Genomic DNA, 27,973 nt, shown 5'->3' on the forward strand with positions numbered 1-27,973 from the left:
AGCTAGCGCTCCAGAAGAGCCGGGAAAGGTGGGGGCGGACCCCGGAGGGGACTGAGGCCGGAGCCGCGCACGTCGCCGCCGTCAGAGGCGCTCCTAGAAGGCGGGGCTTGTCGGCAGACCACGCCCAGGAGGCGGTCCGGTCAGCCCGGCCTTCAGGCGAGCGGGGCGAGCGGAGCGACCACGGTCTCTACGGAGCTGAGCTGCTCCTTCCAGCCCCACCTGAGGTTCCAGAATTCGCTTCGCAGTTGCCTCAGGTGATAGGGCCAAATGCAGGCGTCGCCGGCGTAGCTCGGGTGCTCTCTTCCCAGATAGCCTTCAAGTTTGAGTCCCCGACTGCCGCCTCAGCCCCAGTCAGCCCTCTCAGGCTCAGGTGTCTTCTTAGGCCGCAGCTGCCTTCTGAGGGCAGTAGACCCCTGCCCATCCAGCCTGGTCTGGGCATGTCCCTCCGCATCACAGGCTCACTACCCCACGGCCCCTCCTATGCCCTCCTGCTTATTGCCAAAGGTTTGGCTGTGGGCCCCAATCTACCTGCCAAAGGTCGCCTCAACCCATTCAGGCCCAAGCCACACCCTCGTGCCTTGGTCCTTCCCTCCTGGCATTTCCCACCACCAGGCTCCTCAGCCAGGGCATCATCCTTCAGATGCCCATCTACCCTCTTAGCTGTGTCTTGCTGCCAAGCTCTTGATGATCCCTTGGTCAACTGTTGGTTCTGTGTGACTGCCTCAATCTGCCCGGCCCCTTAGATCCAGGTCACCCACTCAGGCCTAACTATTGGAAGGCCTCATGCCCCTCAGTTCCCAATTGCACCCCTAGTTCTAGACCCCCTTCCAACTCAGGACATCCAGTTTAGACCTCACATGCCCTCTCAGCCCAACTCTATCCCATCTGCCACTTCAAGAACACTCCTTTTGTCTTTTATCTTCTGCAACCATTTTCTAGCTACCCTTACTGGTTTTGTGGCTTTTATTTTGGGTTTTGTTTTGTGACCAGCAGGGTCTCTCTTTGTAACCCATACCCCAGTCTGGATTTAAACTCTCAATCCTGAGTTAACTTCCTGAATACTGGAATCCCAGAATTGCAAAACTATGCCTAGCTTACCTTTGGCTACCCTTTGCTTCTGACACATTCAGATGGGTTCTCTCTGTCCTTTGTGCGGGTCTGCAGGCTTACTAACTTACCTAGTAGTTTATTGGTTCTGGTTCCCAGAGCTTTGGGCATGCAGGTAAGCTCTCTGCCGCTGAACCACATCTCTATTGCCTCCCTAGCTTTGTTTGTTTGTTTGTTTGTTTGTTTGTTTGTTTCAAGACAGGGTTTCTCTGTGGCTTTGGAGCCTGTCCTGGAACTAGCTCTTGTAGACCAGGTCGGTCTCGAACTCACAGAGATCCACCTGCCTCTGTCTCCTGAGTGCTGGGATTAAAGGCATGCGCCACCACCGCCTAGCCTCCCTAGCTTTCTTATTTGTTTTGTTTTGTACAAAGTCTTGCTGTTATAAACCAGGTTGGACTCAAAACTCATGTTGCTCCTTCATGAGCCTCCTGAGTGTTTAGGATTACAATCTGGATGGCTTTTATCTAATATTTCTTCATTTATTTTATTTTTCTGACTTTTTTGTAGTATTCTTTTAAAAAATAAGTATTTATTGTTGTAGTGTGTGTGTGTGTGTGTGTGTGTGTGTGTGTGTGTGTGTATGTGTAGAGGTCATATCAGGGACCAAACTCAGGTCATCAGGCTGGGGTAGCAAGCATACTTATTGAACCAGCTCCTTGGTCCGTATCTAATATATATATATATATATATATATGGTTTTATTTTTAAGCTGTGGAGTGGTGGCACACACTTTTAATCCCAGCATTCGGGAGACAGAGGCAGGTAGATCTCTGAGTTTGAGGCCAACCTGGTATACATAGTGAGTTCCAGAACAGCCAGGGCTACATGGAAAAACCCTGTCTTGAAAAAGAGAAAGAAAATTAGTTTAAATTAATTATGTGTGTGCTCATGTTTGTGCATGAGGATCCATTGAGGGTGTGGGTGCTTGTGGAGGTCAGAAGAGGAAATCAGATCCTCTAGAGCCAGAGATAGAGGTGGTTGTGAACTGTATGACATGGCTGCTGGGAACCAAACTCAGGTCCTCTGCAAGAGCAGCAAGCTCTCTTAAAGACTGAGCCATCTCTCCAGCCTTCATAGAGAGTATTTTAATTTTTTTCTATATAATCACACCCCACATACACACCTTTCACCATATCTAAGTCATCTGTCCCAAATGCTAGCTAAGTGCAACTGAGGTTTTATTTATTTCATTTTTATGTGTGTTTTGTTTGCATGTACATATGTGCACCATGTGTATTCCTGATGCCCACAGAGGTCAGAAGAGGGTGTTAGATGACATCACAGACTGTTATGAACCACCATGTGTGTTCTGGGAACTGAACCCAGGTCCTCTGCAGGAGCAACAAGTTTTCTTAGGAACTGAGCCATCTCTCCAGTCCCACAAGTGGAGTTTATTAAGAAAAGGTTCTGTGCCGGGTGGTGGTGACGCACGTCTTTAATCCCAGCACTCAGGAGACAGAGGCAGGTGGATCTCTGTGGGGATGAGGCCAGCCTGGTCTATAAAGTGAGTTTCAGGACAACCAGGACTACGCAGAGAAACTCTAGCTCGAAAACAAAAACAAACAAACAAACAGAGAAGGTTCTAAAATAGATTTAACCATAGGCATTAAAAAAAAGGGGGCAGGTACTGAAGAGTTGACTCCGTGACTAAGAGCCATTACTGCTTTTGCAAAGGTCGTCTTCTGCCCTTCTCCAGCTCCTGCATACACAAAGTAAACATAAATTCATAAGGCTCACATATATACACAGAAATCAAAAATTAGTGAGTAAGTCTTGGAAGAAAGAAGAGCTCAGGAAAAGGTCCATATACACCCAAGTATGGGTACAGATTTCTCAAGAAAGTTTCTGTGCAACTGACTTCACTATTCACTTTACTATAGACCAACGGCCCTCAACCTTCCTTACGTGACCCTTGAATACAGACCCTCAGGCTATGGCGTTCCCCCAACCATAAAATGTTGTTGCTACTTCATAAGTGTAATTTTGGCACTATGATTAATCATAATGTATATATGTTTTTTGGTGGTCTTGACTACAGCTGTGAAAAGATCATTGGACCCCCCACAGGGTCACGACCCACAGGCTGAGAACCACTGGTGTAGACCCTCTCAGTTGCTCCCTCCTTTGTTGTCATTTCTCCCATGGTTTCACTAACCTTTCATATCCAATTTATTACCAACCCCCAATTCCTCCACTTCTCTGTCTCCAGTCGCCAGTTCTAGTCCAATTGTTGCCAAAGGGCTCCGCCCCATCCGGCTTCCACCTGTCGTGCTTTTAGTTCCATCGTCTTGTATTACAAGTAACTTAACTTGCATTTTCACTTACGCTATCCATTTAGCTCCAGAAAATATTCTCCTTCATATCACCCACCTTTCCTGCTGTTTTTGTCTCCGACTTCACATATTCAGTTAATAGTACAGCTCTATCGTCTCTCTTAGGGTTATAAAGCTCTCTTTTTTCAGGATGTTCAGTCCCTTTCCAATCTCTGCACTTGTTCATGGTCTGATCTACAGCCATTACATGAATGAATGATTCATTACCTATTATTCTCCCAGCACCAAGGAGGAGATCCAGTCCTGCTACCCAGCTAAGTCCAGTCATGCAGGGACAGGAAGATGGCAACAGCATCCTCCCTTTTGCCAAGTGAGTCCTCCATGTTGGGTGGGAAGGATAAGGACGGGATGGAGGGAAGACTTGGATTCTTCTTAGAAAGGAGTGGAGTAAGAGATAACAGGAACCTCAGTGTCCATGTTTAGGAGATGGATGGTTCGTTAATTTATTCAATAAATGGTTTACTATTATTACTTTATTTTAAATTGTCCATGGAGGCCAGAAGAAGGCTTGGGATGCCCTAGAAACAGAGTTACAGGGAGTTTTGAACCTGCTGACATGGATGATGGAGAACGGACTCAGGTCTTCTGCCAGACCAGTCTGTGTGCTTTTAACTACTGTGCCAACTCTCTAGCCCCAACAGTTTTGAACACTGTAATGTTCTAGGCACTATAGTAGGCATTGGGGATTCAACAATTAGAAAGGAAGGGTCCTCCTCTCAGAGAGCTCGTGGTAGAGCAGAATGTATAAACAAGCATCGTTACACCTAGTTATGAGAACTACACAAAAAGATGCAAAAGTATAAAGTGATGGCAGATCGTTAGAGGAGATGGAAGGCTAGCGTCACTGTAGAAAACTATTGTGTAGAAGGTAATTTGAAATGAGATTGGGCTTGTCTACAGAAAGGGGATGGTGGAGGCAAGAAGGAAATAAACTTGGAATGTTCCAGTAACAGATGAGACCAATGTAATTGAAACTTGTTGACTGAAGAAAACATGAAGAATAAAGTTAAGAGAGTTAGGAAAAGCCAGATTGTAGAAAACCTTGCAGTCCATAGACAAAACTCTGCGTTTTTATCCTGAAGATGGTGGGAGTAGAAAGTTTTCATCAAGGAAATGAAATAAGCACACTTTTTCCTTCAGCCTTTTTCTTTTTTTTTCTTTTCTTTTTTCCCTTTTCTTTTCTTTTTTTTTTTTTTTTGGCTTTTGAGACTGGGCTTCTTGGCTGTCCTAGCAGTAGCTCTGTAAACCAGGCCAGCCTTGAACTCACAGAGATCTGCCTATCTCTGCCTCCTAAATGCTGGGATTAAAGGTGCCACCACCGCCCAGCCCTCCTTTGACCTTTTTTATTATGGAAAATTTCAAATAAATATAGTAGAGAAAGAGTATTTTGAACTGATGTTCTCATTTCAGGGAGAGTCAATAATTTTCATTATATTGATATTCTTTTTACCTATCTATCCACCTCAATTTGGGGTGTGGGGGGTGAGACAGGGTTTCACTGTGTAGCCTTGGCTATCCAGAACTAGCTCTGTAGACCAGGCTGGCCTTGAACTCACAGAGATCCGCCTGCCTCTGCCTCCTGAGAACTGTGCCACCACTGCCCAGCTCCCCCTCAGTTTTTAAAAATAATTTATTTGTGTGTGTGTATGTGTGAGTTTATGCACACATATATGAGCAAGTGTGTGCACCATGTTGCACACATGGGTGCCAGAAGGTGTGGAGTATCCTCTATCATTTGTTACTTACTCTTCTCTAAATTTTTTAAAGATTTAATTAATCTTATTTTATGTGTATGAGTGTTTTGACAGTATGTATGTAAGTGTACCATGTGGGTTCTGGGAACCTAACCTGGGTCCTCTGCAAGAGCAACAAGTACTTTTAACCACTGAACTATCTCTCCAGCCAAACCATATCTTCCATTGAGGCAGTGTCTCCCTCTAAACCTGGAGTTCACATTTTCTCAGAGTGGCAGTCCTGTCTCTGACCCTTCAGAGGTAGGGTTACAGGTGAGAGGGACACTAGCTTGTTACACGGGTGCTCACGATTGAACAGGAAGCATTAACTCCAATCCACATCTCCAGCCCCTTTGTTTGTCTTAGAAGTGGGGTATTACACAGTTTAAGCCTCATATGTAGAAAAGGATGACTTTGAACTCCTGACCCTCCTGTCATCGTCTCCCAAGTGCTGAGATTATACACATGCACCAGAGAGTGTTGGATCTCCTAGAGGTGGAGCTTACGGGCAGTTGTGAGCTGTCTGATATTAGTGCCAGGAACTCAACCTCAGTTCTCTGAAAGAGCAGTAAATGCTCTTAACCACTAAGCCAATATGATACTTAAAAGATTATTTTTGCTGGACTCAGGAGGCAGAGATAGAGAAAAAAGATTATTTTCTCCTATTCTGTGTAGTAGCATTGGGGAGAGGGGAATAAGAAGTGAAGCAGGGACTGGAGAGATGGCTCAAGCAGTTAAGATCCAACATTTGTTGGATCTGGATTCAATTCCCAACATGCACATGGCAGCTAAAAACTGTGTATAACTCCAGGTCTAGAGGATCCAATGCCCTCTTCCTGTCTCTGTGGGCACTGCATGCAAACATCCATACACATAAAAATAAAAAAATATATCCTTAAAAATAAAAAGAACTGGGGCTTGTGGGATGTCTCAGTGATTAAGAGTGCTGACTGCTCTTCCAAAGACCCAGATTCAGTTCCCAACACCCACATGGCATCTGATACACTCTTTCAGGCTCTGTGGGCACTGCATGCACATGATACACAGACACACATACAGGCAAAACACACATACAATATGAAATAAAAATAAAAATTCATTTATTTATTTATTTTTTTTTGAGACAGGGTCTCTCTGTGTAGCCCTTGCTGTCCTGGAACTCACTCTGTACTCCAGGCTGACTTCAAACTCAAAGATCCACCTGCCTCTGCCTCCTGAGTTCTGGGATCAAAGGCATTCACCACCACTTCCTGGCTAAATTTTTAAAATTATTATAATAATAATAATAATAATAGGGAGAGCAAAATACAGAGACCATTGCCATAGTCCAAGGAGAGAAAGATGACAGGTGATTGCAATATGAGAATGAAAATGGAAACAGTGGTCAAATCTGTGTATTGTTCAGATATACAGCTCACTGGATTGGCCAATGGATTAGATACAGGAAATGAGGGGAAATATAGCATAGCAAGTTTTTGGTCATAGCAGGTAGGCATATGGGGTATATCTTTTATCAGGTTGAAGGCTGAGAAGATGTTGGGTGGAGCCTAAGGAGGAACCGGGCTTGAACAGATTTTGGAGTATTAGCATGCTGGAGATATTTAAAGTTATGAAACTGAATGAAACCACCTAAAGACAGAAGTGAAGAATATAAAAGACTCCCTGATATTTCTGTTAAAGACTAGGAGGTTGTGGGGGAGGAGGGCTGTAAAAAAAAAAAAAAAAAAAGACTAGGAGGTTGGGCCAGGCATGATGGTGCACACCTTTAATCCCAGCACTCAGGAGGCAGAAGTAGACAGATTTCTATGAGTTCAGAGCCAGACTGGTCTATATAGCAAGTTCCAGAACAGCCAGAACTACATAGTGAGACCCTGTCTCTCAAAAACAAACAAACAAAAAAATCAGAAAATTAAGCATCATTCAATCTGGGGACAAGGAAGTAATACGCACTGTTCACACATAGCTCCTACACCCTACATACACGGCTATTGATCGTTCTTCGATACATAAGACACAGTAGGGTAAACGGAGTTTCTCTCTCTTGGATCTTCATTAACTTAAAAGAACCTTGTCTATCAAAATCACCTGAGTAACCAAAGCCTTCCTTTTTAAAATAATTTTATTTACTTATTTCTGTGTTTGCCCCTGTGAAAGGGCAATTTGAAACTCCAAAGGGGCTGCGACCCACAGGTTGAGAACACTGCTCTGAGACATGAGTCTACCTTGTTCTTGTCTCAGGAGTTCCAGGGTGGTCAGCCGATCTTCACCCTGCAGCCTGCCCTCCCAGAATAGCAGACCAATGCCTCAGCCTTACGGAGATACCTTCTGGGAGAATCTTAGCCGAAGGTCTAGGTGAGTAGAGCAGAAACCGGAAGCTGGAGGTGGGAAGGTGAGGCTATACTATTTTTAAGGATCATGCATCCTTACAGCAATAAGCCCATGTTTGGAGGGCATTTCCTACTTTGATGAAACTGTAGCTCCAACAGGAGGTTGGAGAGTTTGTGAGAGAAATGGTATTTATTGGGGTGTCCTTTCTGACTCCAGCTCCTATTTTTGTTCTTCTCAGCTCCAACTGGATGGAAGAACAGTACATTCCACCAGTGCTGGTATAACAAGCCCTGCTCCTCAACCTTCTGTTAGAGTGTGCTTGCTGCCTTCCTGTCCTTATTACCCTTTCTCTCTGGCATTTCCCAACCAGTATCTAAGCAGGCCCTGTTTACTGTAAATCAAGCATCCTGTTTTCCAGATCAGACCCAATTTCCAAAGACCCCAGATTTTCTAGTCCAGCCCAAATTTCCCGGAAACCCACATCTGTCCGCCCATTTAGAAATTGTTCTTCCTCCTTGGCACAGAGGGTCACTGGGTGCTCACAGCCTGGCCTGCACCCTCTTGAGGGGCTTCCTCCTCCTGCAAAGCTCTGGAGAAGAAAACAAAAGAAGCTGCATTCGGGAAGAATGCAGACAGGCCCTGGAAACATTCCGGCCCGTGTTAGAGCTGTTACCTATCATCTGGAGGACCTGAGGAGGCGACAGAGAATCATCAATGAGTAAGGAGGCATGATGTCTGGCCTCTGGGAGCCAGGCAGGGATTGGTAATTTGAACTAAAGAAAGTTGAGAGCTTTGAGAGAATTCATTGGTACTTGGGAAGGAACCATGCCCCTGGTGTGATTCAAACATAATTTCCTTATTTTTTGCATTTAAGTATGTATGTACATATGTACTGCATGTCACAGCATGTGTGTGGAGATCAGGAAACTGGTCCTCATCCTCCATCATCTGGGCCTGATTTAGCTCATCAGGTGGTGGCAAATACCTTTACCTACTAAGTCACCTTGCTGGTCCTTAAACATAATTTCTATAATGTGAAAGAAGCAATTGAGGGATAGAAGATAAGTGAAATGGGCCATGATGACTAGAGAGCACATCACTGAATGAGGGAAATCAGGGCTCGCTGACAGGCCCCTGAACTGAAAATTCTTGTCTGTGGAGAGCAAAAAGTCAAATGGTACCACCTATGAGTCTCAGCAGGAAGTACTTCAGACCAGAAGGGGGAAGAATGTAGAAGCTGGAAGCCTGACTCCAGGTCCCTCTCTCCTAAACCTAATGTCTCCACAGACTGAAGAAGGCCCAGTGGGGAAGCTCTGAGACTCCATCCGAGCTGCCCCCAGTACTTGAAGATGGCTGTGGATTCCTCAGCACTACTGAATACCTTGACATGGAAGAAGAGAGGAGAACCGATCCACAGGAAGAGAATTATTTTGTCACTCCCAGGGATCAGGTACGATTGGAGATGAATTTGGTAGGGGTAGGGTGGAGGGTAATATCAATTCATAATCTCGAATGGGGAGGCGGCAGAAGTCAAGCGCTGTTGGATAACTGAATTTAAAAACGAAAAGTAGTCATGAACCCGAGCTTGGGGAGCAGGGCGTGCCTGAATTTGGCCATTAAGAAATCTGGAGACCTGTTTTTCCATTCTTGCTCCCCTACCCCTTCAATTTTTCTCATCTACAGCTGCTTTGGTCTCCCTGGACCCCCTTAGGCCAGGGGGGCACTCATGCCTCTGGGCGGCTAAGCTCTCTGGCCCACAGCACTGTTACAGCCAGGAGGAACTCCACTTACAATCCTCAGAGGATGGAATTGGAGCCTGAGGAGTAGTGGAAAATCATCCATGCTCAAGCTTCCAGACCCAGGACCAATCCAAGCACCAGACTTTCCTCCTCACTGCTGGCGGCAAGATGGTTGTTCCCTCTCCTAACCTTAGCTGTTGTTCACAGCCTACTTGAGTTCCTATCCAACGGTCCTCACAGCCGGACCCTGGTCTTGTGTTCTTTCTGTTCTGTTATTAAAGAGCCTAGAGGCAGTGAGAGGGAAATTGGAAAGGAGGACTTCTTTGATTTTCTTGAGGACCCAGTTACAATGAAGTCAAGCAAGGTCCCCAAATTAGACGAGTCTCGCCCGAGACAAGAAGAGTTCTGCCCAGGTCCAGCCTTCAGGGCTCTGGCCCTGTACCTCTGCCCAAGCCCCATCCTCTTGCGCCCACAGTTACATCAGTTAGCTGAGCTTCCGCCTCCGGATCCCGGTCTCTCAGCGCTATTGCCCCTTTAGAGACGAGCCTGCAGCCTGTCGCGTAGACTGGCCCAGTGTGCTGACCCCAGGTTCCCTTCTCGACCCCGTTCCCTTAATTGGGAGGCCCCGCCCCGTGCGCACTGACGTCGAACGCCGCTGTCAGCCGGCGCTAGGGGGGGTCGGTTTGGGGTAGAATGGCCGCTGCCGCCGTCACCCGCGGGACCCCGGGAGGTAAGAGCCAGGGCCTCTCGCCCGCCTCTCCACCCCCGCGCCAGGGGGCGCAGCTCCACGCGGTCCGGGTGTGGAGCACGGCGCCGGGGACCACCGTCCCTCCTCCCCGTTCGCCTCCACCTTGCTGCTTCCGTCCTCCTTCCCTGCGCCAGGGGGCGCCGCTAGGCGCAGGGCCCCATCACAGACCAGAGAGTGCGGGGACTGCCCCCCGACCCTCGCACCCGGCTACCGCACTGCCCCTTGCCCGCCAGGTGTTCGTGAACTCTGTTCAGCTGCTTCTCCAGAACATCCGGGTTTCCGGGAGGGACCCTCCCACCTCGAAGATTCTCCCAGGACCCCCGCCCCCTTTGGGGGGAGCACCCCACCCCCAGCGCCAGGCGTGTCATAGACCTGAACCACCCTCAGGCCCGCAATCTCATCCCTCCCTTGCTCTGCACCCTGGCAAGCTGCCTAGCCAGGGCTGCGCACCTGCACCCTATGGTGGACTCCTTATCCCAACCCTAGCCTCACTGCACACCACCAATCCTGAATGGGTTTCCACCCCCTCTCCATCCCTGGACACCTGGCAGAACCCGCGCAGAGAGCCTCCTCCAGCTCCCATCTGTTCCCCAAGAGGGCGGAGGCTCAGACTGGAGCCAGAGCAGTAGTAGATGGGATATGGTAGGCTGGAGGTTGGGGAGGTAGGAGTGCTGAGGTGAAGTGAAATGCTAGCTGCAAAGGGGAAGCCGGAATGTCCTACCCGGAAGCTTGGTCCAACATGTCTACTCCAAATTCTCTTAGCTCATGATCAACCTGAGAGAGAGAGTGAGAGCGAGAGCGAGAGCGAGAGAGAGAGAGAGAGAGAGCAGAGAGAGAGAGAGAGAGAGAGAGAGAGAGAGAGAGGTCAGTTATCAGATCTGCCCTTCCCCTTAGAAAAAAATCAAATAGAGAAGCAACTCAGGGTGTGTCTTCTAAGGCCCAGCTTGTCACCAGGCTTACATCTGCTTTCCTCCAGCGTCCATCCAGGTTGGCTTGCCATGCCGCCCTCCAAGGATTAGAGCCCCAGCTCCTACAGCTGGCCCACCCTTAGCCCCAGCCTTACTCTCCCTTCCCAGATGCACCCTGAGTTCTTCTGTTTGGCTTTTCCATGGGGAAAGATCTAATAACTGAACTCACCTACTCTCTCCTTCAGGTTGGTCAGGGCATGGGAGAATCTGGGTTAGACAAGCAGAACCCAGCCTGCTGCCCTGGGGAATGTTCAACACTGTCAGCCTCCCCCACTTATCCTTTTCTTCCTGATCGCTCTGTTCTGTCTTGTCTCCCCACTCATGTTGGTTCCTGGCACTTATGTCTGGGTTCTCTTTTATCCCTGTTCTCTGGTTCTGCTGTCACATTCTAATCCAACCTTTCCTTTATCCTTCCCAGATATCGGCAGTGAGTTCTATAGCCCCTTACCCTACCTCAGGCTCCTCATCTTGAATTAATGTGGGGGTCTCTTCCATGACCTTGTTCTCTCCTTTCCCAGCACAGACTCCCCCTCCCCCCGGCCCCTCAGGCCGGGGGTGACCTTGCCCCCTGGAACCCTCACCATGAATACCAAGGACACCACTGAGGTTGCTGGTGAGTTCACAAAACAGGTTCCCAGTTTGGGCACAATCGTCTATGTTCTGCTGTTCTTTGCTCCCCACCTCTCTAGTCCTGGTCCTCGTCTCCCGGTGCTCTTGGTTACACTGCACCTCTCTGCTCCAGATTGCCTCTAACAAAGCCCTCCCTTCTGGTTCCCTCTAGAGAACAGCCACCACCTGAAGATCTTCCTTCCCAAGAAACTGCTGGAGTGTCTTCCTAGATGCCCACTGCTGCCTCCAGAGCGGCTCCGATGGAATACAAATGAGGTTTTCCTAGGGAACATGGGGTTAGGGCTGGAGGGGCAAGGGGGACCTGCCTCTGTCTGTGGACACTCACTACCAAACACTAGTCTAGATTTTGGGATCACAGAATTACAAAGTCTTGGACCTTATAGGAGTCCATTTCTCTTTGGTATAGTTCATCCATATAAAAACAAAACTTAGTAGTTCTCCATATTGAGCACCAGGCTGTGATTCTGACCTGTACTATCTCATATATTGTAGATGGTAATGAAGAGGAAAGAGATTTGTTTTGTTTCTGTGTGTTAAACGTTGGGTTTTAGACAGGGTATCATGTAGTCCAGGCTAGCTTCAAACTTGCTATGTAGGCAAGACTGGTTTGAACTCATTCTTTTTCCTATTCTCTCTCTGTCTCTGTCTCTCTCTGTCTGTCTGTCTGTCTGTCTGTGTGTGTCTGTCTGTCTGTCTGTCTCTCTCTCTCTCTCTCTCTGTCTCTCTCAGTCTCCTCTCCCCCCTCAATAGCATCCCATGTAGCCCAGATTGACTTCACACTGTGTAGCTAAGGATGATCTTAAATATCCAATGCTCCTGCCTCTACCTCCCAAGTGCTAGGATTCTAAAGGTGTGCCACCAAACCCAGTTAATGTGGTTCTGGGGGAATTAACCCAAGACCTTGTGCATACTAGATAAGCCCTCTACCAACTGAGTCCCAGCCCTGGCTTTGAACTCTTGATTCTCCTGCTTCCATGTCCTTAGTACTAGGATTTCAGGTATGTGCTACTCTGCCTAGCCTTATTTTTTTCTTCCTTAAACAGGGTCTCACCATTTAGCCCAGGCTAACCTTCTCCACTTGTTGGCCTGTGTGGTAGTGGTGGGGTATGGATGTGTATATGTACATATGTGCAGGCGTATGTGGTGACATGTATTTGTGGAGGCTAGAGGTCTGTGTAAACGTCTTCCTTAGTCACTCTCCATGCTCTACCTAATTTTTTGACACAGAGTCTTTCTTTTTCTTTTTGTTTTTGTTTTTGAGACAGGGTCTCTCTGTGTACTGTGTGTAGCACTGTCTGTCCTGGAACTCACTCTGTAGACCAGACTGGCCTCGAACTCACAGAGATCCCCCTGCCTCTGCCTTCCAAGTGCTGGGATTAAAGGTGTGTACCACCACTGGCCTTTCAGTGAGACTGAAGCTCACTGATTGGCTGGACTAGCTGGCCAGCCAGCCCCAGAACCATCTTATCTCTCTTTCCCTGGCATTAGGACTACAGGCATCAGGCATGCACAGCTGTGCCCAGCTTCTTAGGTGGGTGCTGGGGATCTGAATTTATGTCCATACTTGAACAGCAAGCACCTTACTGACTGAATCATTTCTCCAGCCTAAAGTTGGAGAGACAGGGACTCAGTGGCCTAAGCTCCTGATCTTCCTGCCTCAGCCTTCTGAGTGCTGGATACTGGGATTACAGGTGAATACCCACATACCTGTCTCAGAGCCCCTGCTTTTTACTACCTTCTGGAGGGCACAGTTCCTGGGGTGTCGCTTTCTGTGTTCTATATACGTATTTATTTCCTCGTACATAGTTAGTGGTTGACGATTACTGATTCAGTATTAGAATTGTAGTCTGGCGATGGTGGCGCACACCTTTAATCCCAGCACTCGGGAGGCAGAGGCAGGTGAATCTCTGTGAGTATGAGGCCAGTCTGGTCTACAGAGCTAGTTTCAGGACAGGTTCCAAAGCTACAGAGAAACCCTGTCTCAAAAAAACCAAAAAAAAAAAAAATTGTCTGTAAAGCCAGAGCCGGAGCTCACACCCACAGTCCTAGCACTCAGGAGGCAGGCAGAAGGATTACAACACACTTGGGACCAGCCTGGTCTATATATCAAGTACAAGGCAGGCCAAGGTTATGTAGTGAGACTGTGTACTGTCAATAAAAATGGGTGTGTTTGCATATGGTTATTGTAGGTGCTACAGAGCCTTCAGGAAGTTCAGAGAAGCAGCAGGTCTTCACAGAACACCCGGGAAGCACGTATGATACTTGTGATTTGCAGACACAGGCATCATATGATACTTTAGGCTTATAGGGCAGTAGCGTGAAGAATGTGATTGTTGGAGGTGTGTTCAAGAAGGAACCAATGAGCCCATCTGGCAGGACTAGTGGGTTGAATTTGAGTAAATAGTAGGAATAATAGTTTGATACTTTTTCTGAAAGCCTTGGAGTCAGACAGAGAACCTGGGGTCCTTGTCAGTGTCAAGCCGTTGACATTTCGCAGAAAGGGTCACAGAGAAAGTGCCTAACATAAATAAAGGGTAATCTTGAAGCTGGCTCCACAGTGTAGGCTCCAGAATGGAGAGAGAGATAAGAGGTTAGGTTGTTTTTTTGTTTTTTTTCCTCCTGGTACTTGAACCCAGAGCCTTGCACATGCTAAGCAATCACTGTCTTTTTCTGTTACGGAACTATATCCCCAACCTGAAGTTAGGGTAGAACCTGCTGTTCTTAAGAGAACTGTGAGACCTTGCTGGGTCCAAATACCTGCCATACCTCTGCAGAGCCCTGAGCCATTGGCCAAGGGGGTGACTCAAGTGTTTCCTCTCCTACAGGAGATCGCATCCTACCTGATCACCTTTGAGAAACATGATGAGTGGCTGTCCTGTGCCCCAAAGACAAGGTGAGAAGATTTTCCAGTTTGAAAAATAACAGGAATCCTGGGCTGTATTCACAAAACTTAAGCCTCCCCGCCTTCCTTCCAGGCCTCAGAATGGCTCCATTATCCTCTACAATCGTAAGAAGGTGAAATACCGGAAGGATGGTTACCTTTGGAAGAAGCGGAAGGACGGGAAGACCACCCGAGAGGACCACATGAAACTCAAGGTCCAGGGCATGGAGGTAAGAGCATCAGACATCCACACATCTGCCCTTGCCCACACTCCAGCCTGGCAGGCAGGGTTTGGGGACATTGTCAGCCTCTCCTGCTCAGTCAGTCTTCTCAGTCACTCTGGATCAGCGGACTGAAGGCTGAGCTCTCTCTCGGCTTCCCATTTGCCCGCCACAGGCCAGCCTATGGCACCAGTGTACATACCCCTCACATCCCTTGCTTGCATTTCCCTCGGGGATCTCAGTAATTATGCTCTAAACACGGTTTCTCTTCCCAAATCATTGTTCTTCTACACTTTCTCTCTGCCCTTAGATTTCTTTACCATATCTCAAATTGGGCCTTTTTTTTTTTTTTGTAAGATCCCCAGCTCCTCTATTCTCTTCTCTCTGTCCCTTAATCATGACTTAAGGCCTGCCAGAATTTGGAAGGGGTAGGAAGAAGGTGAGGGTAGGGAGAGGGCTGAAGAGGAGCTGGTGGAAAGATTGGGATTCCTGCAAAGGGACTGAACAGAGGAAGAGTTGGGGAGCAGACTAGCCCTCCCCCCACCCCAGCCTGTCTCCTGGCAGTGTCTCTATGGCTGCTACGTTCACTCTTCCATCGTCCCCACATTCCATCGGCGCTGCTACTGGCTGCTCCAGGTAAGAAACAACCCAGAACTCAGGGAGCCAGATTTCTGGCTCTTTGAGGAACATGGGGTCTGAAAAGACGAAATGGAATAAGTTCTGAGTGGGAAAAGAAGAAGCTAGAACATGATGGAAATTGGGGGTGACTAGAATTGGGGATAATGCTTAGAAGAAAGTGAGGGCTAGGAAGCCAAGGCCCTGAATCCTAGGCCCATGGCATGTGCCTTTGTGCTCTCAGAACCCTGACATCGTCCTCGTGCACTACCTGAACGTCCCGGCCCTAGAGGACTGTGGAAAGGGCTGTAGCCCCATCTTTTGTTCCATCAGTAGCGACCGGCGGGAGTGGCTGAAGTGGTCACGCGAGGAGCTATTGGGACAGCTAAAGCCCATGTGTAAGGAACAAGCATGGATCGAGCTCTAAGGGAGGGGAGAGTGGAGCTTCCCAAAACCACTAGATGTGGAATATGGAGGGGGGCGAAAGACAGCTGTGAGCTGTATGTCTAAGCAGCTTTAAGTTTAGCATGCCAGGGCTTTGGGGAGCCATCAAGGTCCTTTGGAAGTCTCACAGTGTCCCCCCAAATCTCCTGTAGTTCATGGCATCAAGTGGAGCTGTGGGAATGGGTCAGAGGAATTCTCTGTGGAACAGCTGGTGCAACAGATCTTGGACACCCACCCAACCAAGCCAGCACCCCGAACCCATGCCTGTCTCTGTAGTGGGGGCCTTGGTAAGTGAAGCCTGACTCTGGAACTATTTTCCCATTTAGCCACATTGCTTAATAACTGACTTGATGGAATTTGCATACTAATTTGCAAGTCTTTGCATGTTCAGGAAGATGGGCCAGATGAGCAAAGAACTTCCTGTCTGGCAGCACTGGCCCCAGAATGTATTCTCTTCAGTCCTGGCAGTCCATGGCTCTCCTGCTTACTGCTTTTAGTAATTCCTGCCCCTACTATCCCACACCGCCAATCACACTCAACCATAGCTTTGATCCTCCTTAGTACCCCTTGGTTCTTCTTTTGTCCTTTTGCTCTGCCCTTACCCTCTGCTCTTAGTTACTGCCTCCATCCAGGACTCCTCCCCTACTCTGTTCCTCTAGTCCTGTTTGTTTTGAGGAGAAACTGAAGGGAGGGGGAGACTCACTTCTGATGCCTCCCAGTGGTCATAATCAGTATTACGCTGTGGGTTTACTGGTTGGGGGTGGAGCTTCCAGGAACCGTCTGCTGGAAAAGGATGTATCATCCCTTCTCTTCTTCCTACTCTTGTCCATTCCAGGTTCTGGGAGCCTCACCCACAAATGCAGCAGCACCAAACACCGCATCATCTCTCCCAAAGTGGAGCCCCGAGCTTTGACCCTGGCTTCTATATCCCACTCCCAGCCCCCTGAACCTCCGCCACTGATAGCGCCACTTCCTCCAGAGCTTCCCAAGGCGCATACCTCCCCATCTTCCTCTTCTTCCTCCTCCTCCTCCTCCTCCTCCTCAGGATTTGCAGAACCCCTAGAAATCAGGCCTAGCCCTCCCACCTCTCGAGGGAGTTCGTCAAGAGGAGGCACTGCTATCCTCCTCTTAACAGGACTAGAGCAGCGTGCTGGGGGCCTGACTCCCACCAGGCACTTGGCTCCCCAGGCTGAACCTAGACCTTCTGTGAGCGTGGCTATGGTTGTAGGTTCTGAACCTTCTGCCCCACCAGCTCCTCCCAGCCCTGCCTTTGACCCTGATCGTTTTCTCAACAGCCCCCAGAGGGGCCAGACATATGGAGGGGGCCAAGGAGTAAACCCAGACTTCCCTGAGGCAGAGGGCACTCATATTCCCTGTCCTGCCCTGGAACCTGCTGCTGCCCTGGAGCCCCAGGCAGCTGCTCGAGGTCTCCCTTCACAGTTGGGAGCAAGTGGGAGAAGAGGAAACCAATTCTTTATCCAAGATGATGATAGTGGGGAGGAACTCAAGGGCCAGGGAACTGTGCCACATGTACCTTCACCCCCTCCTTCATCCCCATCTTCACCTGCCACCTTGCAGCCATCAGGCAGGGTAACAAGAGGAGAAGCCTTGTTTGGGGGCTCTGGTGGCGCCAGTGAGCTAGAGCCCTTCAGTCTTTCGTCATTCCCAGACCTTATGGGCGAACTCATCAGTGATGAAGCTCCAAGCGTCCCAGCCCCAACCCCCCAGCTCTCTCCTGCTCTTCACACCATCACAGACTTTTCCCCAGAGTGGTCCTACCCAGAGGTGAGTCTCAGGTTTTTCTTCTCCCACTTGTTTTATGATTTTTCAAAATGAATTTTATTTACTCTTACCCCATGGTCTGTGACCTACTTTCTCAGTTTTCATGGCTTTTGTGTGTTTATTTTTAATGTTAGGAATCAAATCTAGCGTGTTAGGCATATGCTCTGCCTTTAGGTGATCTCCCAAGTCCTTTATCCCCCTGGTTCTCCTAACCTTTGCTTTTACGTAAACTGTATCTTCTCCTCTATTTTGATGGTCCTTATCCATGCTCCCCTTCAATGTGTTATCGTGGTTTTCAGAGCCCTTTAGGGACCTCATTCTCTTGGTGACTGTTTTAAGGTGGAGGGCCATGGGGCCACTAATGACTAATGCTAGAGAAAAAAAATGTACACTGAGATATGACTTCAAATTCTGGGCAGCCGAAAGTCTGTGGTCAGCACAGAGAAGTTCCACTTGACTTCAGGAGGGAAGGGGCTGCAGTGGAGTGAAGCAGCCCAGCACACAGCTTTCTGATGAAAGTCGTCTGATATTCCTGCAGAAGTCCTGACTTGTGTTTCTTAGTAGATTCAGAACAGTCCAGTAAAGGGCTCAGGGTGTAGCTCAGTGGTAGACTACTTGCCTAGCATATACAAGACCTTGGGTTGGATCATCGGCACTGGGGAAAGATGTTTTACTGGGTGGTGCACATTAACAGGAGACAGAAGCTAGATGATCAGGAATTCAAGGCCATCTTTGGCTATATAGGACATTTGAGACCAACCTAAGCTACCTGAGATCCTTTAAAAAAAAATTAGTTCTGATGAGATAAATAACCACTTGGCAGGAAGGTGGTTCCTGTTCATCAATGAACCTCTAAACTCTAGCACAGATCCTGCCGTACAGTGGTCATTTCTAAGGATCTAAATAAACGAGTAACTGAGAGCCCAACTCCAGTCATGTGGCTGTCTGACTTCTGTCTGCAGGGTGGGGTCAAGGTGCTCATCACAGGCCCTTGGACGGAGGCCGCGGAGCATTACTCCTGTGTCTTTGACCACATCGCAGTGCCAGCCTCACTTGTCCAGCCTGGTGTCTTACGCTGCTACTGTCCTGGTATGGAGATGGGGAATAATGGGGGGGACTGCCATTATGGACAGTTAAGAGCATGGTCTTAGTGTCAGCAAATCTAGGATATGATTACCTAACCAGTGGCCTTAGCTAATTCCATATCTTCCTTGTGATCTTGGTCTCCCTCCTCTAAGGTTAAGCGTGTGGCCAAAGGGATCTCTAATGTCCATGCTGTCTCTGTAGCTTAGTTGGAACCAGGATCTTCTACACTAATCTAGGGAGAAAGCTCATCAGCCACCTGGACCTATTTAATTAAAATTAAATAGAACTTAAAATTCATTTCCTCGGGCACACTGACCATATTTCAAGTGCTTAACCACCACACATTTTAGGGCTCCCATGCTGAGTAGATCTAGAACATACCCAACACTGTAGAAAGTTCTTGTGGACAGCCCTGGTCTAGACTGACTTCCCTATCTTTTGCCACCACCCTTCCCTGCAGCCTAGGACTCAACAGTTGTCTTCCTCAGGGTACTCCAGGTTGGCAATGTTGTTTAGGAGTATATTCTCTCCTGGTCTTCACAGCCCCAGTCAACCACATATGAAGGGAAAGGGGAAGTAAGACCAGAGAAGCCAGCAATTGGGAGAAAAGTCTCAGGCCCTGGTCTTGAGGTTGAGGCCTGGTGATTTTTTCCTCGGGGTGATAGACATTGAGACTCTGGATACAGCTCGTACTGGACACTGATGATGAGCAGACAACTTCCCTTTCCTGCATTTCAGCAAGGGTCATGACCTCTGAACTCTGGTCTAAAGGATTGAAGGAGTTAGCCACCATCATGTTTGCTGAGCAATACCCTTAACTCAGTGTCTACAGCCAATAATTCTCTGGTCCATAGATGTATTAAGTCCCCATCATTCTCCCTATTAGTGCAAAGGCTCCACACTGAAGCTAGGAGTCTCTTGACCCACAGCAAGGAAATGGGAGAAATATGCACTAATTATCACTGGCTCCAATACAGCCAATCAGCCAGAAAAGGAGCCAAAGAGCCCTTCTCCCTGACCTACTCTCCCCAGCCCACGAGGTAGGGCTGGTGTCTTTGCAGGTGGCAGGGCGGGAGGGGCCCCTCTCTGCTTCTGTGCTCTTTGAGTATCGAGCCCGCCGATTCCTGTCTCTGCCTTCCACGCAGCTTGACTGGTTGTCACTGGATGGTGAGTACTGAGCCCTGTGACTCAAGGTTTTAGGCATGACATGAGAAAAACATGATGCTCTACCTTTCAGGGCACCAGAAAAGCCCACTATTGCTGCCATTTCCATGGACGTGTGTGTGCGTGTGCGTGTGCGTGTGTGTGTGTGTGTGTATTAATGTTTTTTAGAAAGAGTCTTGCTATGTAGCCTTGGTTATCTTAGAACTTCTTTGTAGATCAAGTTGACCTAAAATTTGCTGCCATTTTCTTGCCCCTGCCTCCTAGAGTGCTGGGATTTACAGGCATGTGCTACCATGCTCAGTTTCGTTGGTATTTGTTTGTTTGTTTGTTTCATTTCATTTGTTTATTTTTGTTTTTCTGGGGGGGTTGTTTTTTGTTTGTTTGTTTTTTGAGACAGGGTTTCTCTGTGTAGCTCTGGAACTCACTCTGTAGACCAGGCTGGCCTCTAATTCAGGTATCTCAGAGATCGCCTGAATCTGCCTCCCAAGTACTAAGATTAAAGGTGTGTGCCATCACTGGCTTTTTTTTTTTAAATCTATGTTTGGAGGGGACATTTGTCATTTTTTAAATGTGGTAGCGAACTGTCCTTATTTCTGTGAATTTTGGAGCTAACTTTATTTTTTTTTATTTATTTGTACGGGTGTTTTTGTGTTTGTGTACTCATAGAAGCCAGAAGAGGGTATCAAATCATCTGGGACTAGAGTTACACCCTTTGTAAACTGCCTTGTGGGTGCTGGGAATCAAACAGGGTCCTCTGGAAGAGTAGCCATGGTACTTAAGATGGCCTTGAGTCATCTCTCCAGCCCCCTTGTTTTGTTTTTTGGCAGGGTCATATGTAGTCTAGGTCAACCTCAAACTCATTTTATAACCTTGAATTCCTGGATCTTTCTTCATTTATCTCCCAAGTACCGGGATTATAGTCACGTGATACCACTCTCAGTTTAAAATTGTTATTGTTAAATAAAAATAAATTTGAGTGAGGAGAAGTTGTGTATACTTGTAATTCTAGCTACTCTAGAGGTTGCAGTAGGAGAATCTCAAGTTTGAGGCCTCCCAGGCTGAAGAGATGGTTCAGTATTTAAGAGCACTAAGTACTCTTCCAGAGGACCCAAGTTTGATTACCAGCACCCACACAGTGGTTCACAATCACCTGTAACTCCAATTCCAGGGCATCAGATGCCCTCTTCTGGCCTCTCTGGGCATCAGGCACACAAGTGGTGCACAGATACACATGCAAACAAAACACTCATACACATAAAATAAAAAAAAATAATAGGAAAAGGTATAGGTCATTTATTTTTATGTTTTTCTTTTGGATGGTAAAGTTGTATTCATTATAGGACTATTGGAAATTACAGAAAATCCATACAGAAAATTGTGATACTGTCAGCAGAGCTATTACTAAAGTCTTCTCTCTAGCCCATACAGGTGTGCGCACACATATGCTTGTATGTGTTTTAGTTGGTCCCATTTCTGATCCTTTACTTGTTTTCCTTTCTGGGGGCTTGAGAACTCTATTTGACCCTCTATTTTCTCAAGGTTTACTCTTTTTCTGTTGCTTCTTGGTTCTTCTCAGTTCTCCTGCCATCCCTCCTTCTCTACTAGGAGGCTTTCATTCCTACTCTTGCCTCACTCTTGGGGGTGGGTCACACTTGTCGTACAGCCTGAGTAGATGTGTCAGATGTGAGTGGATGTCTGTGGTTTTAGTTTCCTAGTTTTGGGCCTCGGTAGCATCCTCAGCTTTGATCTGTGCTGCTCTGGCTGGTCATCACTTTACTTTTACCCCTTTCTAATCTGTGTGTCATCTCTCTGCCAGGTCTCCTTTTTTCCCACTTTTCCTTGAACTATATCTGGTCTTGCCTATTTTCTTTCCTAATTACTTGGTTGGGACTTTCTGGATCTGTTCCCCTCTGTCCTGTCTGAGTTTCTGCTCATCATTCCCTTCTATCATGGCACTGTAGAACATCCCCCGTCTTCATTATTTTTCTGTGCTTGTTTTCTCTAGGCTCTAGTCCCCTCTCACTTCCTTTCCTTGTCCTTATTTGATCTCAAAAGGGAACAGATACAGCTTGTGTTTGCATGTGCATAAACTCTGTGTGTGTGTGTGTGTGTGAATTTGTGCATGGAGTTGGGAGGAGGAAGAATGAACATGGCTACCCATCTCTGTCACCTTCTCTTCCCAACAATCCTTGGTGCAAAGCTGCAGAGGATCTGCTGGAGGAGGTGGTGCTTTTGAAGTTCTAGTCTTCAAGTTCTTTGGGGGTTAGCCTAGAAGGGGGACCTTGGAGTACATCAGCCCATCATGGGGGACAAAGGTAGTATCAGGAACAAGAACTTAGGGTACATTCTGTTTAGGAAAAGGCTGGAGGAGGACATGCCAATATGTGGCTTAGTTAGTTGAGGACCAGATGGGCACTGGAGAATTCCTGATGCTCTGTCTTGGAGGAAACAGCCTGGTTCTTTTTTTTTTGTTATTTTTTCGAGACAGGGTCTCTCTGTAGCTTTGAAGCCTGTCCTGGAACTAGCTCTTGTAGACCAGGCTGGCCTCAAACTCACAGAGATCTGCCTGCCTCTGCCTCCCAAGTGCTGGGATTAAAGGAATGCACCACCATAGCCCGGCCAGCCTTGGTTCTTAATCCTGGTTCTAGTCTATGCATGAGATTAACAGCCCTAGTTCAAGAGTGGAGCCTTCCTGGTTAATTCTGTGTAGATGAGTGGGTAAGGAGGATGTTGTATAGGGGAAGAGAAAACTCGATCATCCCATTCTTCATCCCCCAGACCTTGGGTACAACCAAGTAATGTTGCTAGCACCACCTAGATCCTGTCTACTCAGCCTCCCATGCCCACCCCACAGACAGCCAGTTCCGGATGTCCATCCTGGAGAGGCTGGAGCAAATGGAGAAGCGGATGGCAGAAATTGCAGCAGCTGGGCAGGCACCTGGCCAGGGTCCAGAGGCTCCTCCAATTCAGGTACTTCTAGAACAAAGACCACAGTCTACAGTGGGGGGCATAGGATCTCCATAAAGAGAGTGGTTCTAGCATGTAACATTCCTCACTCACCTGTCCCCAGCCTCATCAGCCAGTACTCTTCCCTCTCAGCATGACAGGCTTTGGACTATTTCTGATCTGAAGGGTGGAGGTGAAGGTGAGGGTGGGGGAGGAATCAGGAGTGTTGGGCCCAAGAGCTCTGTGGGTTCTGACTCTCTGAGGAAATAGGGTTGTGGGCTTCGAGAAGATGCTGGCTCATGCAGGAGAAAAGCATACATGAACATGGTGGCACCAGTCAGTACTAGTATGGAAGCCCAGTGTGGGCAACGGTGTACAAGGGACTCAAATTAGGAGAACCAGTGAGCTCTCAGTGGTGGTGGGAACCCAAAGTGGGAAAGGTGTGTGTATGTGAGAGAGAAAGCTGAAGCTGGTAAGATAACCTACAGGACCAAAAGCCCAAATCTCTGCATACGGATGTGTGTACTGCAGGATGAAGGCCAGGGTCCTGGTTTCGAGGCACGTGTGGTAGTCTTGGTAGAGAGCATGATCCCACGTTCCACTTGGAGAGGTCCTGAACGTCTGATCCATGGAAGCCCCTTCCGGGGTATGAGCCTTCTGCATCTGGCTGCTGCCCAGGGCTATGCTCGACTCATTGAGACTCTGAGCCAATGGCGGTGAGCAGGGGCAGCCAGGGAAGTGGGGACACTGGGCAACTATTGAGACTAAAGCCCCAGGGGAGTAAGAACTTGGATCCCTGCCTGGAAGGATCAGGGTCACTATGGGAAGGTGTGCTCTCCGAAGATTGGTTTTTGGAGGATTCCTAATATCCTGACCTAAGACATTGACTTCTTGACCAACTTAAAGTCACTTCCAGTCCTTCTGCTTCTGATGTTCCTACTTTGTCCCATTTCCCCCCGCTGACTGGGCTTTGTTGTTGACTCCTAATCTCTAGGAGTGTGGAGACTGGAAGCTTGGACTTAGAGCAAGAGGTTGACCCGCTCAACGTGGACCATTTCTCTTGCACCCCTCTGGTGAGGATGTTGCTTCCAAGTTCCCTCAGGGCAATAAGTAGAGGGAATGGATGCTTCAAAAGAATGATTTGACTGGATGGGGGTGGTTCAGGTCTTTAATCTGGCACTCAGGAGGCAGAGACAGGTGGGTCTTTGAGTTCAAGGCCAGCCTGGTCTACAGAGCGAGTTCCAGGAGTCATCCTTTGAGGAGTGCAGAGAATTCCCCAGTGGGCCAGGGCCTGAGAACTGGCTGGAGAAGGGCAGGCCTCACTCCACCTTCTCTCCCTAGATGTGGGCCTGTGCACTGGGACACTTAGAAGCTGCTGTGCTCCTTTTCTGTTGGAATCGACAAGCACTGAGCATTCCTGACTCCCTGGGCCGTCTGCCCTTATCTGTGGCTCATTCTCGGGGTCATGTGCGCCTTGCCCGCTGCCTTGAGGAACTGCAGAGACAGGAGCCTTCAGTTGAACACCCACTTGCTCTATCTCCACCTTCCTCCAGCCCAGACACTGGTGAGAGCTGGCCAAAAAATGTCCAGAGCAAAACAAAGGGTGGGATACAGTGAGAGAGACAGGAATGGGAGATAATGGGACCAAGAAGAGGCAGGGGAAGGGCTGGAGAGCTACTTTTCCAGAGGACTTGGGTTCTGTTCCCAGCACCCACATAGTAGCTCACAATGGACATATATTTGGGGGGGGGGAAGACAGAGAAACTGAAATGAGGTGAGGTAAGAGACTCAGGGTAGCCTGCAGTTCCCACTGTCCTTACCCATTCTGCCCTCCACTCAGGTCTGAGCAGTGTCTCTTCACCCTCGGAGCTGTCAGACGGCACCTTCTCTGTCACATCAGCCTATTCAAGTGCCCCAGATGGCAGTCCTCCCCCTGCTCCTCTGCTCGCTTCTGAAATCACTATGGAGACGATTCCAGGCCAGCTTTCTTCCGGCGCCCCTGAGACACCCTTACTCTTTATGGACTACGAAGCCACTAACTCCAAAGAGTCTGTTCCCTCCCTTTCTGGGCTCGCACTAGCCCAGAAGGATGGGGCTCCTCCAGAGGATGCTGACAGCCCACCAGCTGTGGATGTGATCCCGGTACTATTTATGTTGGCGGGATTAGATTCATAAAGGCTAGGAACGGAGTGAGGTGCAGAGGTGGGGTGACAGATCAGCCTGCTTCAGTTTTAGAAGAAAAACCATTTACTGTTTGGGTGTAGACACAGGACCCCTTTGCTTAGTTCCTTCCAGACTTTATGATTCAGCAGTCACGGGGTGGGAGAGGTTAAGAATCCTGGGGAGTATTTCACTTAGAACTGTACCGTTGCAATCATCTGTCAACCCATGAAGGGAAAGGTTCTTTTTGGTTTTTTTGTATTTTTTTTTTCAAGACAAGGTCTCACTATGTCACTCTGGAGTCCTGGAACTCGTTCTGTAGACCAAGCTGGCCTCAAACTCAGAGATCTGCCTGTCTCTGCTTCTCTAGTGTTGGGAATAAAGGTGTGGGCCACTTGCTGGGAAGAGCATCTTCAAGATAAGTGCTAGGACCTGTGCACATACTCACTTTAGAAAGGCTGAGTATAATTAGGAAACAAGAACTCCATCTCAGGAGGCAGGGACAGGAGGATCTCTGTTAGTTCCAGTATAGCCAGAGTTACATAGTGAGACAATGTCTCAAAATAACAACAAACCCAAACCTCCACAAAGCCGGCATAATGGAGTGTGGCCAGTAGGAAGTGTTATTTGCCTCCCAGCTAGCTATTCACCGGAGTGTTATGTGTTATGTTAAGCCCTAGGCTGGTTCTTGGCGACCTGAAGCAAGTGGAGTGATAAGCTTGGGCCACACCTGTGGAGACACGTGGTGCTTGGGTGGCATGAAGCAGATCCTTCCCTTTTTGTGTTCTCCACAACTTAACAGCAGGAAGGGCTGTGTCCCTCAGAGGGAATCAATCAGAATGAATGAATGAGCAGTATTAGTTCAGAATTAGCTAGCAGAAAAGCAGTTCCTGGGGCCTGTGCCAGTGGCATCTCGAAAGATGAGGGCATGGGGTTGAAGGCTACAGCTTAGGCTGTGCTGCTGGACCATCAATAGTTAAGTTCACGCATCTCCCTTCATCCAGGTGGACATGATCTCACTAGCCAAGCAGATCATCGAAGCCACACCAGAGCGGATTAAACGGGAGGACTTCTCAGGATTCCCTGAAGCTGGAGCCTCATCACGGGAGCAGACAGGCACTGTGGGGCTCAGTGAGACCATGTCCTGGCTAGCCAGTTACCTGGAGAATGTGGACCATTTCCCCAGCTCAGCCCCTACTAGGTGACCAGCTCAGAACAAAGCCTTCAGATTCTTTTTCAGAGAAAGATGGGTGGGAGGAAACAAGCTTGATTACAGCCAAAGCACTATTCTGGCTGAGGCCCTGGGTGTTCAAGAAGAGACCAGAGCTCGTTGATGAACTCAGGAGCAACTCTTTTTCAGACTCTGTTGCTGAAGATTGTCCTCAGTAGCCACCTGTAGCCGGGATAAAGGGATTTAAGATGCTCCATGATAGTCTTTCTCTCCCCACAGTGAACTGCCCTTGGAGCGAGGTCGCCTAGCTATCCCTCCAGCCCCTTCCTGGGCAGAGTTCCTCTCTGCATCCACCAGTGGCAAGATGGAAAGTGACTTTGCCCTGCTGACACTCTCAGATCATGAGCAGCGGGAACTGTATGAGGCGGCGCGCGTCATCCAGACAGCCTTCAGAAAGTACAAGGTCAGAGAGCCCAGGGTCTTAGGGTCTCCCAGGGCTTTTGCAGAAAGAGCACTCTTTCAGAGGCCTTAAATGGGACTAAGAAAGAGCCAGGGGAGCCAGTACTTGCCACCAAGTCTGACAACTTTAATTTTGTCCCTGGAATTCATAGTGGAAGAGAGCTGACTCCCTCAAGCTGTCCTCTGATGTCCACACACAGGCATGCCCATATACACACACAAATAAATAAATGTGAAATAAACATTTTGTAAGGAGGGGACTTCGGGAGGAAGGAGTAGGTCCAGAGTCTACGAGGTGGGCAGTGAGATGTTGAGATTTGGCCTCATTTTCTTTCCTTAGGGCCGGAGGTTGAAGGAGCAGCAGGAGGTGGCCGCAGCTGTGATCCAACGTTGTTATCGGAAGTACAAGCAGGTTAGAGCCTTTTCTCAAAGGTATACCACCCCATCTAACAAGTCCCTGTGCTGAGAGCCCTAACTTCCCCTCTCTCTCCACAAGCTGACCTGGATTGCACTTAAGGTATTAGGCATGAGCTCTGGGCGTGAGTGTGGGTTAGAGAAAGGGATCTGCATCAACCTGACTTAAGGGTGACCTTCAGGGCTTTAGATTTCTGCCCCTCCATTTCAGCTCCTGTCCCCTCTCTCCTTCCCTGCAGTTTGCACTCTATAAGAAGATGACTCAGGCGGCCATCCTGATTCAGAGCAAGTTCCGAAGCTACTATGAACAGAAGCGGTTTCAGCAGAGCCGCAGAGCGGCCGTACTTATCCAGCAGCACTACCGCTCCTACCGCCGCAGGCCAGGGCCTGCTCACCGGCCCTCAGGCCCCCTGCCGGCCCGAAACAAGTAGGGACCGCCCCCGCTCCCGCCCTCCACAGACCCCTGCTACCTCTTTGATAATACCCTCTCCCTCTTCTCTTCCTGCCTGCCTGCTTTTCCTACTATGGTCTTAAGATGGGGGACTGGGAGGCCTGAATTCTATGTCTCTCCCTCTCTTCCACCAGGGGCTCCTTTCTAACCAAGAAGCAGGACCAGGCAGCTCGGAAGATAATGAGGTTCCTGCGGCGCTGCCGACACAGGTTCTAATCCCTTACCTCACGGGATCTCTGCCCTGCCACCTTTCCTCCGCACTCTCCTCTGACTCCTCTTTGTCTCTCCGCAGGATGAGGGAATTGAAGCAGAACCAGGAGCTGGAAGGGCTGCCCCAGCCAGGACTGGCCACCTGACCTCTCCACCGCCTTTCTCCACACCCTGGGGGCCCCTGGCAGTCTTAACTAGGAGAAGGCTTTCGGGATTAGGGGAGCCCCCTGTCGGCAGCTTTTTCTCCTTCACCTTTTTGGGAGCCCTTTGTAGAACCCCCACCCCTTAGACCTACGCTTTTCCTCCCTTCTGGTCGTGCCTCCTCTTTCGGTCCCTGGCTCCAGAAGACCTAATGCCCCACTTATCTGCATCTTCAGCTGTGA

The 27,973-nt window shown here is 48.6% G+C and overlaps 2 protein-coding genes and 2 long non-coding RNA genes across 12 annotated transcripts; 2 read left to right on the forward strand and 2 right to left on the reverse strand.

Annotated features, from left to right (window-relative positions):
• Positions 1 to 114: 114 nt before the first annotated feature.
• Inca1 (inhibitor of CDK, cyclin A1 interacting protein 1) lies at positions 115 to 9,545 on the forward strand. 2 transcript variants are annotated; one of them, XM_048448560.3, is made up of 7 exons: positions 115 to 254; positions 3,663 to 3,750; positions 7,412 to 7,525; positions 7,740 to 7,779; positions 8,026 to 8,219; positions 8,789 to 8,951; positions 9,185 to 9,545. In XM_048448560.3, the coding sequence occupies exons 2-7, from the start codon at positions 3,707 to 3,709 to the stop codon at positions 9,326 to 9,328; spliced, it is 699 nt and encodes a 232-aa protein (XP_048304517.3). In that variant the 5' UTR covers positions 115 to 254; positions 3,663 to 3,706; the 3' UTR covers positions 9,329 to 9,545. The 2 variants fall into 2 exon arrangements, with proteins under 2 accessions (XP_048304517.3, XP_085551346.2); XM_085695220.2 differs by lacking the exon at positions 115 to 254 and adding an exon at positions 344 to 1,222.
• LOC125409493 (uncharacterized) lies at positions 2,683 to 11,241 on the reverse strand. The gene is made up of 3 exons (XR_007234804.3): positions 11,126 to 11,241; positions 10,710 to 10,762; positions 2,683 to 2,806 (listed from the first exon to the last, which is right to left on the reverse strand). It is a non-coding gene; the product is annotated as an uncharacterized LOC125409493 (long non-coding RNA).
• On the forward strand, positions 9,873 to 27,811 carry Camta2 (calmodulin binding transcription activator 2). 8 transcript variants are annotated; one of them, XM_085695210.2, is made up of 23 exons: positions 9,873 to 9,970; positions 11,475 to 11,569; positions 11,738 to 11,841; positions 14,412 to 14,479; positions 14,562 to 14,697; positions 15,238 to 15,324; positions 15,548 to 15,701; positions 15,900 to 16,034; positions 16,583 to 17,532; positions 18,492 to 18,618; positions 19,648 to 19,782; positions 22,634 to 22,749; positions 23,257 to 23,441; positions 23,720 to 23,798; positions 24,067 to 24,289; positions 24,566 to 24,867; positions 25,890 to 26,086; positions 26,336 to 26,519; positions 26,856 to 26,927; positions 27,012 to 27,032; positions 27,169 to 27,356; positions 27,515 to 27,589; positions 27,673 to 27,811. In XM_085695210.2, exons 2-23 carry the CDS (start codon positions 11,539 to 11,541, stop codon positions 27,734 to 27,736), a joined length of 3,633 nt encoding a protein of 1,210 aa, XP_085551336.2. In that variant the 5' UTR covers positions 9,873 to 9,970; positions 11,475 to 11,538; the 3' UTR covers positions 27,737 to 27,811. The 8 variants fall into 8 exon arrangements, with proteins under 8 accessions (XP_085551336.2, XP_085551338.2, XP_085551339.2 ...); XM_085695212.2 differs by having other exon boundaries at positions 15,253 to 15,324; XM_085695211.2 differs by lacking the exon at positions 9,873 to 9,970 and adding an exon at positions 10,971 to 11,141.
• Positions 26,622 to 27,746, reverse strand: LOC125409492 (uncharacterized). Its single transcript, XR_007234803.3, has 2 exons — positions 27,605 to 27,746; positions 26,622 to 26,892 (listed from the first exon to the last, which is right to left on the reverse strand). It is a non-coding gene; the product is annotated as an uncharacterized LOC125409492 (long non-coding RNA).
• Positions 27,812 to 27,973: the final 162 nt, after the last annotated feature.

Source organism: Myodes glareolus, chromosome 9 (genome assembly GCF_982192425.1).
Source record: "Myodes glareolus chromosome 9, mMyoGla1.1, whole genome shotgun sequence".
NCBI lineage: Eukaryota > Metazoa > Chordata > Mammalia > Rodentia > Cricetidae > Myodes > Myodes glareolus.

Excerpts from the sequence above, each read along its gene's own strand:
- Camta2 (XM_085695218.2), top strand. The coding sequence starts at position 10,500 with ATGGGTTTCCACCCCCTCTCCATCCCTGGACACCTGGCAGAACCCGCG. Across the intron at positions 14,698-15,547 it reads TCAAGGTCCAGGGCATGGAG|AACCCTGACATCGTCCTCGT; the intron begins GTAAGAGCATCA and ends TTGTGCTCTCAG. Across the intron at positions 27,357-27,514 it reads CCCCTGCCGGCCCGAAACAA|GGGCTCCTTTCTAACCAAGA; the intron begins GTAGGGACCGCC and ends CTCTTCCACCAG.
- Inca1 (XM_048448560.3), top strand. The coding sequence starts at position 3,707 with ATGCAGGGACAGGAAGATGGCAACAGCATCCTCCCTTTTGCCAA. Across the intron at positions 8,220-8,788 it reads CGACAGAGAATCATCAATGA|ACTGAAGAAGGCCCAGTGGG; the intron begins GTAAGGAGGCAT and ends ATGTCTCCACAG. Across the intron at positions 8,952-9,184 it reads TTGTCACTCCCAGGGATCAG|CTGCTTTGGTCTCCCTGGAC; the intron begins GTACGATTGGAG and ends TCTCATCTACAG.